Source organism: Drosophila innubila (assembly GCF_004354385.1).
Source record: "Drosophila innubila isolate TH190305 chromosome 3R unlocalized genomic scaffold, UK_Dinn_1.0 2_E_3R, whole genome shotgun sequence".
In the NCBI taxonomy this organism is placed as follows: Eukaryota; Metazoa; Arthropoda; class Insecta; order Diptera; family Drosophilidae; genus Drosophila; species Drosophila innubila.
In genome coordinates, this window is record NW_022995380.1 from 22826496 (window position 1) to 22840874 (window position 14379).

Here is a 14379-nt window from a genome sequence, read left to right on the forward strand (position 1 = left end):
ATTAATAGTTTGATTAAAATTTAAAATGCGAAGTTAGAATAAAAAAAACGGTAACAAGTAGGTATTTTATCAAGAATCTTTTTTGACATTTACCTAAAGTGGTACGACTTGCCACATCGGACAATTTTTCTGGGTGGCAGCCTTTTGGGTCAAAACAGAGCATCCATACCAGTGCTGCCAACTTTTTAGAGGAAAAATAGCTGTTTCTGACTAGAAAGCATGTTAATTTGATTTTGTGGCCACTTTTGCACAGTTTTAAGAAAAATATTAATAGCAAAACAAAGCTGAAGTTATATTTATAATAGCCATATTTCCAGATATTAGCAATTTTCAATTTATTCTAGCAAACGAACTTTGAAAATAGCCAGAGCTAGCTAGAAAATAGCTAAGTTGACAGCAGTGCAACTCATTTTGACAGCTCCGAATGCGACGTGCGAAAGCAATCTTCTAGTTTAATTAAATTTACCTATTGCAATCATATTTATTAGACTTTCGCACAATGAGCGATGAATTTAAATTGCCGAAACGGTCGCGAAAGCGCACGCGTGACGTGAAGCGCAAAGCGCGACCTGAACTGGATGGAGACAACGCGTGGGTTGCAATGCGGTATTATGAGAAATTTGAGCCATTTTGGGACTTCGTGGATAGCCTGGAAAGAATCGAGAATGCAACAGTAACATGTGAGGAGTTCATTGAACGCTACGAGCGTCCCTATCTACCCGTAATTATAACTGGCTGTGCAGATGGCTGGCTGGCTCAGGAGAAGTGGACGCTTTCCCGCTTGTCCAAGAAGTATCGCAACCAGAAGTTCAAGTGCGGCGAGGATAACGAAGGCTACAGCGTCAAGATGAAAATGAAATACTACGTCGAGTACATGCAGGGGACACGCGACGATAGTCCGCTCTACATATTCGACAGTAGCTTTGGCGAGCATCATCGTCGGCGCAAGCTCCTGGAGGATTACGAGGTGCCCAAGTATTTTCGCGACGATCTCTTCAAGTTTTGCGGCGAGGATCGTCGACCGCCATATCGGTGGTTTGTGATGGGCCCCGCTCGTTCCGGTACCGGCATTCATATAGATCCGTTAGGGACCAGTGCCTGGAATACCTTGATACGTGGTCATAAGCGTTGGTGCTTGTTTCCCACCCACACGCCCAAGGATCTGCTCAAGGTTACCAGCGCCATGGGCGGCAAGCAGCGGGACGAGGCCATCACGTGGTTCAGTACCGTCTATCCACGCACCCAGCTGCCCTCATGGCCGCAGGAGTACAAACCCATTGAGGTGCTTCAATGTGCCGGCGAGACTGTGTTCGTGCCAGGAGGCTGGTGGCATGTGGTGCTCAATCTGGACGACACGATTGCAATAACCCAAAACTTTTGCAGTTTCACGAACTTTCCTTGCGTTTGGCACAAGACCGTACGTGGTCGTCCCAAATTGTCGCGCAAGTGGCTGCGTGTGCTGCGGGATCAGCGGCCAGAGTTGGCCCAAATAGCCGATAGTATTAATATAAATGAAAGCACTGGTTTCGCCTCCGACAGCTCGAGCAATTCAAGCTCATCCTCTTCGTCAAGCAGTTCCTCATCGGAGAGCGAAGCCGACGCTGATTCAAATACGGACAGCGGCCAGGAAAGTCTTACGGCCAAGAAAAAGAAGAAGCGACGCATGGGCGGCGGCAGCGGTAATGGTGATGGTGACAACGCTATGGGATCCTCAACACGATCCTGATGTCGGCACAAAGCTAAACGGAATTGCCTCCTCATGCGGCTGTTTCATCGCCAACTGTTGTTTTGTCGCCGAGTCTCGCGCCTTCAACGCCCATGTAGTCGCACAGCCTGCCACAGTTAACAAACATCCCGATCCAGATCCCGATGCTGATCCTAATACTGATTTCGATCATGTTGCATATTTAGAAATATTTTTTTATATAGACAAGTAATAATGCTGCTGTAAAAATAATGAATTGTAATTATCTTAAACATAAGCCACCCAAGTTGATACGACCTTTGTTTAATTTCAACGATAATTATAGCCATCGACTTAAATGCAACATAAATAAACTCAATATATTTCTATAAACTTTTGGTTTGCATTTTCTTCAAATGAATTCAGAAGTGATTTTTGAGATATTTACCAGCTTTCTTTTAACATTCAAATTCATTTTGTTTTTTATACAAATAAATCATATTTTCTTTTATTTTCAATCTTTTTACAAATTGCTTTCGAATCAACTTAAAAGAAATTTGGTGAATGTAATTAAACTAACCATGAGAAACGAAATGATAATTTTGACATAAACAATTTGACAAAAAACAATATTTAATTAAAATTTATTTACGAAACATAAGCAAGCACATGTTCGTTTTAAAAAAATCACCTTTAATTTGCTACAATTCATATATAGTTATTTAAAAAGTTTTTCCCATACACTTTACAATTTTCCCGCAATATTTTTTGTTTTTGTATCTCTGCGAATTGTTAAAAGAGTTTTGTTTTGCACTTTGTAGTTGTTGTTGGTTTTTCTTTTAAAAAATATTATTTTATTTAATTTAGTTGCTTCTGTTTTCATTTATTATTATGGTTTATAACTGTGTATAAATTAGAAATTGCGCTCGCAGCATCGTTTTGCTTACTGTCGGGTCGGTTTGGGTTTTATTCGTATTCGGTCGGTCTGTTCTCAATTTTGACTCCAAGTTCTTCTCAGATTTTGTTGCTGTTGTGTGTTTTGTTTTTGCTGTTGCTGTTGCTGATTTCTGCCTGTTATTGTTTCTTGTTTTGTTACTGTTAATCATGACTTAATCAATATACTGCGCTAACCAACGGAAACCCTCACCATAACCCTGTCGCTTCAGTACTGAGCACATGAATAATTCTAAGGGGCGACCAGGCAAATCCGAACGTGCAACCTTGCCCTGCAACAACAAAATAATAGTTAAATTAATGAATAGAAATAGAACTTATAATGATATGCTTGATCGATTTACCTTGCCGGTCGTTAACTGATACAGTCCAAAAACATTCCTCAGCTCATCTTCGCTGGCCGCACCGGGCTTATCAATTTTGTTGCCCAATATGAGCACGGGGCAGTTGGAGAGCGCCTCATCTGTGAGCAGCGAATCCAGCTCGTTTTTGCTCTCCTGGAAGCGGCCGCGATCCCATGCGTCTATCAAGAACACGATGGCATCCACAGCTGGGAAGTAATCCTTCCAGACACGACGTGCTGCAATACAATATAATATAGTTCACATAACACTAATAATTAACTTATCTAAACAGCCCTCATTTACATGAGACTTAATCAAAGACAAACAAGCCGATCCGCCCATTGTTATCAGTCACGATTTTGATATCACGACGTCACATCAAAGACAGAAAATTACAAATAAACACTGCACTGTCCAAAATCAAGTACCTCTCTTCAATACATATATCTACATAGCTGTGTATTAGTATGTGTTATACGTGATCTACGTCTTGTTGTTCGTTTGCTTATCAATAGTACGAGTATTCTACATAGTATATAGTACATATTCAGTTTGCTTTGCGCAATGTCATGCTTAGAGGAGAACAAGTGTGTGTATTAATTTGCTTATTCGTTATTATGTACTCTTATACTACGAATTATCGAAATGTCTTTGTTGTTAACAATATTGTTGCTATCTAGACTACGTGTTTGATATAGCGCACTTTATTACATACTGTATGTCAAGTAAATGTTTTGACAAAATTCAAATTTGTTTTTACAACAAATTTAAATATATAAAAAAACAAAAAATACATAACATATTATTTTTTTTCACGTCAAAAAACTTATGTATCACACTGTATATTCCATGCACAGTGGTTATCAATGCGTAAATCGTTATCAAAAACGCAAAAGTTGCTAAACTTACGTCAACTTGCATAATTTGTTGATAAATAGTTGCAATTACTAATTGGACTGTGAAATCTATGAGTGAATAACAAATATTACAACATTTTAACATTGCAAATATGGCTGAACCATTGCACAATAATTTAGGCAGATTGTTGTTATATTTAATATATATATTTTTTGATTTTCTTCTGTGTAGACTTGGTGATTTGTATATGCATTGTGCTATATTTAGAGATGAGCACGTTCAACATGCACATTATTTATGATCTTAAAAAGAACACCTTACGTCGAAAGATAACAGAAGAATTTCTAAGGGGTCATATGAGTCTTATGAGTTGGACTTACCCTGAGTGTGGCCACCCAAATCGAATGTAGTGAAACGCATATTGCCGATGGAAAGCTCCTCGGATGCTATACAGATAAGATAGACATATGTCATAAGTATAAAAAGATAATTGATTTAAAAAATAATGAACTTACTTGGATGCAGTGTAGGCACGTGCTGCGCAAGCTTATCATCTTTGAGCATATGCAATAATGTGGTTTTACCAGCATTATCCAAGCCAAGGAACAATAGTTTGCCGGACTTTTTCCATAGACCTGTGTAACGGAAACGTTTTCAATGTTTATCAATAACAAACAACAATAACATTCTACGAGCTTTGAGCGTTTGCCACTGAAATGAGCGTTGAGAGCGTATTAAGGTCAAACATCGTGATCGTCATTAATTAATAACCAGCAGCTTTACCAATACATGCATAATCTCTGTCGTTGTCGCTGTCTCCCTTTTCGTCTTCGTCTCTGTTTCCGTCTCATACGATTTCATTTTGTTTTGTATGCGTTTTGTTGTTGTTGTCGGTTGCTTTGTTGGCAAACGCTCAAGAAATTCGCCCATAAAGCAATGTCATATTCCAATTCCAATTTGTGCGGTCCCCAGATTGCTTACCTAAGTATCCCAGAACACCCGTGAACCAGTCCCAAATGAACATCTTGGCTTGTGTGCTTTTGGTTTCTTGCGGGAGTGAGTTTCCGTAGCAAAGGCTGAGAGTGTATAGAGGGGGGAAGTGCGGTGCTCTGCTAGAAAACGACAAATAGAAAAAAAAAAACAAAGCGAAAACAAGGAAATGAGTATTTTGTGACAAGTTCAATGTCCAGTTGCAGTTTGAAGCGTCTCTTCAGCTCCACTTTTTCTTTTGTTATTTGTATTGATAATCTATATTGCTATAACCTAATTGTGGCCTGACATTCATACGGATCGAGACCAAGCGCAGCCTTGACATAAATAATTATAAATATGCCGCGACAGTTGTTATTTGCGCTCAGCAAACTAACATTTAAGCGATGATTATAATTAGGTTAAAAACCTGTTTCTGTTCTTTGTCAAGCTCTCTCCCTCTCTGGGCAACACTTTCTTTCTATGCGTGTGTGAGAGAATATGTTTGTCTGCATATGTGAGCGACTGCGACTTTGTATTTATGTGTGCGTATGTGTGTGCGTGTTGTGTATGTGTGCACGCTGAACTATGTACGTGGTACACGCATAAAACTTAGTAATTTCCTTAAAATTTTGTTGAGTTTCGTAATCTCGCACTTTGGAGCTAGGCACACTATATGCCACACAATCACATTAAGGTCGCCGCACCCTTAGCGCTCGCGCCATACCACTTATTGGACTGGGTATTTTATATGTATAAAAAAAGGCAGCAGACATGACATTCTGAATTTGCACTACGTGGACACACATTTCTAGTTGCCTCTTTACAGTCTTTTGGTTGATCGCTGCTCTGCCTGCTATTGCCGCACCGATAACCTGGAGTATCTACAATGGACCGATTTTATATATGTAACACTATGCGTATGCATTAAATGCATATTTCGTTTATTATTTGTGAGTTATTACTTTTTCTGCACACGTTGTATTGAATCAGTTGATAATCAGTGTTGCCACCCTGCCCAAACGCTGCCACCCAGCAAAAATTTTCCGATCTGACAAGTCGTACCACTTTAGGTAACATGTCAAAGTTAGTAGCTTGAAAAAATACCTATCTTTTTAAAATTTCTTAATTTTAAAGCTAGAACTTTGAAAACTTTAGAAGAATTTTTCGACTTATTGATATTTCAAAAAATTTATTTTGTTACTTATCTTACAAAGGTGGACAAGCTGTAAGACTTCATTAAAATGTTTACTTTAACTTCATTATATACTTAATATTGCTAATTTTTGGTAAGTGGATCCAAATATGAGCTCACACTTAAATTTTCGCGCGTCCCCGCAAACGTTAATGCTAACAGACCTGTTATTTAACATTATATCATATCGATATATATCGATGTGTCGATAACATATCGAACTGTTGCCATAGGTTAGTCTGGCTGCGGTTCACAATCGGAATCAATTGGGCTAGAGTGTTGTATTTTGCAGCACTGTTAAAAGAGCGCGGGTTTTTAAAATAAAATAATTAGATGTCCGCTCTTTTTAAATGCTTAATTTATTTATGGTGCTGTTTATTTATTTTAAATACAAGTTGTTAAATTAAATATGAAATAGGTGCTCAAATGTTGTTTGCAATAGATTGCTAATTTTAAGCTGCAAATTGCATTCAATGTAAAATCGTAGGCTTTAATCAACTTTTCGCATCTTCTGCAGAATGATGTCCTCCACCTGCACACCATCGGGCGTGTCGAGTGCATAGAGCACTGCCTTGGCCACATCCACGGCCTGGAGTTTGGGCAATTCATCCACAGCCTGTGAGTAAACATTCAAAAAATCGGTGTCCACCATTCCGGGACAGATGCTCTGTACGGACGAAAGAAGACGCGTCACTTTTTGTTTGCAGTTTGGCATATGCGGGGTTGCCACGTCCCCATCCTCTGATCCTACCCCTACTCCATACGTGGGTGCAATGTATGCACTGCATTTAACTTACCGTTAATTTAATATTTAATTTGAGAAAATGTATTTCCTGGCGGACCGTCTGGCAAAGTGCTGTAATTGCATGCTTCGTGGCCGGATAAACGCTGAATAAGGGCACCGGCACTTCCGGAATGCGATGTCCGAGAACACTGTCGCCAAATAAAAGAGACAGACTCCGAGTCAGAGAGTGTGAGTGTGAGAGTGAGAGCGAGAGCGGGAGAGGAGGAGGAGGAGATTGGGTTGGGGAAATAAATAAAGTCAATGTTGCTACGCAATGTAATCACTTAAAACAACAACAATAACAACAAAAGAAATGATGGCCAACAGCTGTCGTTGCTTTCTGCGTGTGAACAAAAATGGCGATAGGCCTCCGCAGGTACTGACGGACGGTTCGAGCCGGGTCGAATCCACTTCGGCCAGCATGTCGTTGTGCATTTTATGCAAACATTGCGTAAACTTCTTTTAATTCGGCAGTGACTGGGGGCATTAAGTGCAAACAGCGGTTGCAGCGTTGCAGCCACCTTCAGCATGCCAGCATCCTCTAGCAGTTTTAATTAATTAAGTCTTAATATTATTGCACTGACATTAAGCGAAATGCATATTGACGGACATGCCCAAAACGTTGCCACAATACTTTTCTTCCCCCTTCTCCGTATTCCTTATCAACTCCGGCATTCTTTCCCCCGCGGACAGCTCATTAGCAACGCATCAGTGAATCTGTCCGCCTTTTGATCCCCATTTCCCCACCCAATTTTAACTTGGCAAACTCATCACATCAATTTTCTCATTAATTAATGTAAAAACTCTTGTCTTGCTTCTGTTGCATGGTACATACGCATTTGCTCAATTGTATTTGATTACAGTTGGCATTCAATATGCAAGTTTCCTTTGCTCATTAAACTGCAAATTATGCAGCCAGCTCGTGGACAACAATTTAAATTCATATGCAAACATCGCAAACGGTCAGTCAATGGAGAAAAAAATGGGAAGTATAGAGTAACAAAAAAACAGACAGAACTCTTACCTCAGTTTTAAATAACTTAATTTGATAATGTCTAATTATTACAGAAAGTGTATGTAAATTTTTTATTATTAATTTATTTTGAACTGTAGTAAACCACTCTTTAAACTCTAAGTGGAGTTGTCGATGTTTCATAAATATTTAATTAGCTTGATCGTACAAAAAATTGAATTAGTTTTAATTAATTGATGCCGTAATGTACCACCTCCTTTTAACCTCTTTCTATACTAATTTTCATCTCTTCCACACCAATTTTCTAGCCCTTCTCTACAACTTAACTATCTTTAAAGATTGTAAAAGTGTAAACTTTTAAGCCTTTATTCTCGTAAACATTGTACTTTGTATTATTACAATATTTGCTATAATTTCATTTACCATAATTCCCATAGTTATATATATAAACTTCACGATAAGCTGAAGTTTGCCATTGCATGGTCAAATAACAATATTTATTCCAAGCGCGAGCACACGCTGCGTATGCGCGATATTTTTATTTAAATTTGTATTTAATCGCGTGCAACACTAATTGGTCAATGTGTGTGTGCCTCTGTGCGTGCGTGTGTGTGTGTGGGTGGACATGCATTCAAGTAAATTGCATTAAAATGAAATCAATGCAATTTTAAATTAAAGCCAAAACGCGAATCAAACGATGCGGCTTAATGCGCAACATTTTGATTTTAAATGCGTTGCGCATTGAAATTCATGAAATAAAAATCAGAATACACACACGCACACACACTCAGTGATACAAAATGCATTTATATGCATGCTGCTTAATGCAAAATACTTAATTATGTTGAATAATTGAGTTGTTGTTGATGTTGCTGGTGTTGCGGACGTTGGTTTGCTGCTGTTTGCGCAAACACTTTGGCCATTTCGATGCAAATGCAAAGCTTTTAATGCACATAACAACCACAAAGCAGCAGCAGCAACAACAACAACAACAACAGCAACAACAACAGCGACAACAATAAATGAATTTCAGCATTTAAATATCAATAAATGCTTTTGTATTGTGCTGTTTGTTTGTTTGTCGCCAGGCTTTTAATTTAATTTAAATAACGTTTTTCGTCTCACGCATTGTTCCAACGATTCTTATAAAATATACATGACATTGCCCAACACTGGGCAAATCGGATACCCAATCAATTGCAGCACTGCAACACTGTATTTGCACTTTCATTAGGAGCTAGCACATATAATTTGAGCAAATGTTTGGCACTCAAGACAACTTTGGGACAAGAGCTAAGTATATAAAACAAATACATACATACATTAGGCATACACATAGATATATATATTTATATATGTATGTGCGTGTGTGCGTAAGTGCATTGTGTTAGTGCTTAGCCTAAATATTGCTATTTTAGCTGGACAAACATCATTTACAAAATGATAACAAACTCTGTCTGTCTCTGCAGGGCGATAATTGTGCTAATTGTGTTGTGATGCAGTCAGCCAATTTGAAGGCAAATTTGTGCTCATTCGTAGTTCTAGTTTATTGGTTTTAGCCAGTTATTGGTACTCTGAACGTTTGTCTTGTTCAATTATTGCACTTAGCCAACAAACTGCTCGCAGTAGGCAATTCAATTGTAGTTATATCAACATTTAATGAAATTTTGTGAAATAAATGCGAAAAGGGAATTCGGAAGAGGGGTGATAAAGGAAAAGTGACAGTTGTCTATGAGTTATTGCAGATTAGCCAATTCCGGCGATTTTGGGCAAAATTCAGGCTAAAAGGGAAGTCGGAAGAAGAAATTGGAATAGACATTCCTATTAAGTAACAGAAATTTGGTAAATTTTAGTGCCGAATGAATTTAGAAGCCATTGCATGATTTCATACATTTTTGTAATATGAATCAGAATCAAATTTAAACTGTGCATTGCAATCAAAACCTAGATTCAGAGTTCAAAATTTTTTTATCGAAATTATTTAAAATAGAATGCATAATGAATATAGAGGCTAAATCATGTTCAAAATGACATTACTCTTGAAAATCGGTTAAGTATTGATAAAGTTATGAATGTCTGAAGTTGGTCAAACCTCTGACTTAGCAACTTTACAAGTCAAAATTTTTGTTCAATTTGTCATGATTTTTTACAAAAAAATAAAACGACTCAGAATCAAATTTAAAGTGTTGATTTATACTAATTATGATATAAGGAGTTGATTAAAAGTGAAAACTTGAGATTTAAAATTTTGAATTTTCCAAATTTCAAAGGGGGGACCCTTTGCATTGAAATGAAAACCGAGAATTTTTTTTTTTTTTAATTATTTAAATGTAAATGCAAAATGAATTAAGATGCCAAACCATGTTTAAAATGACATCCCGCTTGAAAATCGGTTCACTTTTGACAAAGTTATGAGTGTATGAAGTTGGTGAAACCTCTGACTTACAAGTAAAAATTTTTGTTCAATTTGCCATGATTTTCTGCATAAAATTAAACGTCTCAGAATCAAATTTAAAGTGTTGATTTTTACTAATTATGATATAAGAGCTGATCAAAAGTTCCAGAGTGAAACTTTTTTTTTTAACAATTTTTTAACAATATTGCGCTTAAAAATTATAACTAATTAGAGGCCAAATCATGATCAAAATGATGAAGATTTCAAGGCTCAACCACAAGTCCTGACAACAAACTGTAACCTATAAAACTTTACCTACCTGTTAATTACCACAATATGGCAAGGAACCTTGATCTTAGCCATATGCTTTAAGGTCTCTCTCAAGCAACTCGCCGTGGCAATCACATTTAAATCGAAGAGTTCCTTGATGTCCTTGGTAGAAGATTCTAATGATTTTCAGGAGACAGCAATATTTAGCAGATCAAAACTTCTTAACAGGGCTTATTTACCGCTGAGAAAGTTAGCCTTCAAGATGCCAGCATTGCAGATAAGCACATGGATGCAATGGAAACGCTCTTGTATCCAGTTGAAGCTGCTGATCAGCTGCTCATCATCGCTCAGATCACATTGGCGACCAAAGATTTTACCCTCACCCGTGACTTGGGCATTGAGAGCCTAGGAAGATGTTAAAATTATAATATTCCAATGGATTTTAGTTGAGTAGGAGCTTATCACCTCGACGAGTTCCATTCGCCTGGCCAGACCAATCACAACCATGCCGGCATTGGCCAAAGTAACTGCTGTGCTTGCTCCAATTCCCACTGAAGCACCCGTGATGACAGCCACCTTATTGCGCCAATAGAAGCTCTCCATTCTGACAGATTGATAGATTACAAGTTGACAGACCACAGCCAGATAACCCAACAGCTTCGCGTTCTACAAGCAACTGATTCTGTAGCCTCTTCGCTATCGCTCTCTGAGTCAATCTCTGCTCTCAGTCGCCGGCTTTGTCCATTGAGTGCAGTTCATAAGGCCGAGCTTGCTTCGATTGACTTTAGCTGCTTCTTATTTTTATTATTTTTGCATTTAATTATTTTCAATTGAAGTCTGCTGCATTGTGATGCTCTTTAAATACCCCTTTGCGTCTTCTTCCTGTCTCTTAAAAATGCATTGTACTTGTCTTACTTTATACTCTGTACAATTGATTGGAATCGAGCATAACTGACTGGTCGAAAATATGACAAACTGCTGAAATAAAATACCCTACCTCCAAAAAAATTTAATTATAATATGTATTTACTGCCTGTAAGCTATCTTGCTTATCAATCTATAATATTAATTATAAACTATAGATTTAAATATATAATTAAAATACTTTAAGAACATTTTTTTGTAAGTTACTTCAGAAAATAGGAAGAACGTTTCTTTGCCTTGTCTGATATGAATAAATTAAAAGTTATTTTTTAAAATTTACTGTAAATATATTTTTTTAAATTTTACAATTACATGTTGATAAATTACTTAATTAACTACAAATATCAACATTTTTTATAATTTTTATATTTAATCTGTAATTACAGCGTATCTTATAGCAGTGCAATATATTTTAGAAGCTTTTCTCCACAATTGTCTGTGGAAATTCGATACAAATTGAAATTCTCAGTTCATTTTGCGGTTTTCGTTTATAATTCTGTCACTAATCCCATGCGGCTTATGACAGTCAACAGTAAACACTCGTTAAACGGGCAGTGCTAGTTAGTTATGTCAAAAGTCAGACTGTACTTAAGACAATTGTTTAACTATCAGCTTTGTGAACTCAAGCTTATACTCTCTTTTAGCAATTGATAGTGTCATCAGCCTGAAACATCTCGAAACGGTTTCATTCATGCGTTAAAGCCTTATCATATTTTTGTTATTACTCAACAGCAACAACAGAGGGGAAGTAGTAGCTGAGGCATCTACGGTTTCAGCTGCTGCCTACTGCATTCTTATGGCTTCCTGGCAACAACAAACAAAGCCAACAAACAGAACTTGCCACGCCCGGTTGCCTACAAAAGAAGGAGCATGCAACGGGAGAGCTGCTGTCAGGCAAATCAAAAATGAAATTTATCAACATGCTGAAAATGTTGCACGAAACTCGTTTTATTAGCTGTAGTCGGCAAGAAGATATTCTGTAAAAATAGCTTTTTTTAGTCATAAAATTTGTCAAATTATTTAAATTTTTATGTATTTGATATTAAACCTCTTTCAGAAATTAAATTAAATATTTTTAAATACCCAATTTGCCATAATATCTTGAAAGTATTTTTAACACAATCTTAAATATCTATTTGTCTCTTTTACAGGGTATAAATTGTGTGTAGCAAGAAACTGAAGCGGCAATTGTAAAATGCAAAATGCAAAATTCAAAAATGCATCTAAAAATGCACTCAACTTGGATTGTCACTGCACAGATTCGGGATTTCGGAGTGCAGTGTTGCAGATGACAGCAATAAAATGCAGGTGGTGTACCTCAATGCAATGACAGTTCTGAGACAAGTGGTACTTTCTATCTTTCTGTCTGGGTGCGAGAATGTATGTACATGAGATGTCGGGTGTTATAGGCTGTGGTGCTTTATAAAAGTGCTGTCCAGGCTGTAGTACAGTTGCATCTAACAGTTTGTGAGCTGACAATAATTTTTAAGAAAGATTTATCATTAATAATCATAAGTTTTCATTTCGATAATTACGAAGGATGGATTTTCTTCGAATTCAAATGCCAATCAGCTAATACTTATGATTTAATATTACAATTTAAATAAGTTTTTTTATGTAAATTTAAAGCAAATAAATCAGTAGTTCATTAGTTGACTTTGTTTTCATAACTGTTACTAAATTATTACGCTTAATATAACATGGTATTAAGAAGTACTAAAATATATTTTAATTATTATTTAAATTTATATAAGCTTATTTTAAATTTGAATGATTTAAAAAAGCTCAACATTTTATTAGTACAGTTGTTTCATGCTGTTAGCTAACATTCTGTTACGAATATGCTACAGAACTCGTAATAACAGCAGCTTTGCTTATGCAATTTATTTAACTAAATGGGGTCTATCGCTAAGCCAAATCTATATCAGTTTGTGACTTACACTAAGTGGCAAAACAACACCAATGCACCACAGAGTTGCACCACACAGTTGCCACGTTGTACAGCCCACCAAAGTGGCAGCCATTTAAGCAACACAAAAGCACAATTGCAAACATTTTCAATGCGTTGCGAATTCCGCCATTCACTTTCCCTTGGCACTGCCACTGCCACTGCCCCACCCATTGAGCCGACTGCCTGGTGGAAATTGATAGAAAATTGGCAGGCAAAGTGTTTTTAGTTTTGCAACAATTTATTTGCTTTTCTTGTACTTTGTTTTTGTTTTTATTTTTGGGCGGCAAAAACAAATAAATGGCAAAAGCGCGCATCGCGGCGAAATTTATTGTTGCATACTTTTCGGCTCAGCGCGTTGGCATGCAACATAAAAAAAGAATTGTGTTGCCACATGCCGGGGCAAGCTGTTGGCCTTGTTTATTTTTCGGTTAAACTCAAATATGTATTTTTCATGGGCTCGAAGCACCCCCTTTTTTTTTTTTTGCTGCTCATCGGCGTCGCTGTTGTTGCAGTTGCAACTGGCGCTGTTGCCACTGTTGCTCTTCTTTTAATTGTAATAACATTTGTTGGGCACAGGATTTAAATTGCATTTATGTTTGGCAATTGGTCTGAGCCCTGTTGCTTGGCTTTATAAAGAGAGAGCGAAATATATACATATAGTGCGATGTATATAAATATATTACTCATACGTCACGTTGCTCACTTTGCCGTTTGTCGTTTCCAGCGAGATTCTCGCTTTCGAAATCTAATAAAAACCCGCGCTCAGTTCGTTCACTGTCGCAAATAAATTGAAACAATGAAACAACAAAACACAAACTAACTGCTCGTCGTGTGTCGAAACGAGGCCAAATTAAATTACAAACTTTTCTTTTAAGCAAGCAATTTAATTGAATTGCTACATTCACACTGAGCACACACACACACACACACACACACACACACACAAACACATTCACATTGTGTGCTAATTGCATTTGAGCTGTAGACAAATAAAGGATATCAACTACTGAAATGGCATGTGATACTTGTCTGCCATATAATTGAGAATATTGACTAAAACTTTAGTTTAGTATTTAAT

At 37.1% G+C, this 14379-nt stretch overlaps 3 protein-coding genes across 4 annotated transcripts; 1 reads left to right on the top strand and 2 right to left on the bottom strand.

Moving 5' to 3' along the window:
* Nucleotides 1–388: 388 nt before the first annotated feature.
* Nucleotides 389–2077, top strand: LOC117789733 (bifunctional arginine demethylase and lysyl-hydroxylase PSR). Its single transcript, XM_034628846.1, has one exon. The coding sequence runs from the start codon at nucleotides 500–502 to the stop codon at nucleotides 1724–1726; it is 1227 nt and encodes a 408-aa protein (XP_034484737.1). The 5' UTR covers nucleotides 389–499; the 3' UTR covers nucleotides 1727–2077.
* A 237-nt stretch (nucleotides 2078–2314) lies between these two features.
* On the bottom strand, nucleotides 2315–5844 carry LOC117789734 (GTP-binding protein SAR1b). 2 transcript variants are annotated; one of them, XM_034628848.1, is made up of 6 exons: nucleotides 5775–5844; nucleotides 4822–4952; nucleotides 4356–4475; nucleotides 4221–4286; nucleotides 2983–3218; nucleotides 2315–2910 (listed from the first exon to the last, which is right to left on the bottom strand). In XM_034628848.1, exons 2-6 carry the CDS (start codon nucleotides 4862–4864, stop codon nucleotides 2794–2796), a joined length of 582 nt encoding a protein of 193 aa, XP_034484739.1. In that variant the 5' UTR covers nucleotides 4865–4952; nucleotides 5775–5844; the 3' UTR covers nucleotides 2315–2793. The 2 variants fall into 2 exon arrangements, with proteins under 2 accessions (XP_034484739.1, XP_034484738.1); XM_034628847.1 differs by lacking the exon at nucleotides 5775–5844 and adding an exon at nucleotides 5617–5756.
* A 503-nt stretch (nucleotides 5845–6347) lies between these two features.
* Nucleotides 6348–11133, bottom strand: LOC117792311 (farnesol dehydrogenase). Its single transcript, XM_034632384.1, has 5 exons — nucleotides 10892–11133; nucleotides 10666–10831; nucleotides 10476–10602; nucleotides 6802–6937; nucleotides 6348–6671 (listed from the first exon to the last, which is right to left on the bottom strand). Exons 1-5 carry the CDS (start codon nucleotides 11027–11029, stop codon nucleotides 6495–6497), a joined length of 744 nt encoding a protein of 247 aa, XP_034488275.1. The 5' UTR covers nucleotides 11030–11133; the 3' UTR covers nucleotides 6348–6494.
* Nucleotides 11134–14379: the final 3246 nt, after the last annotated feature.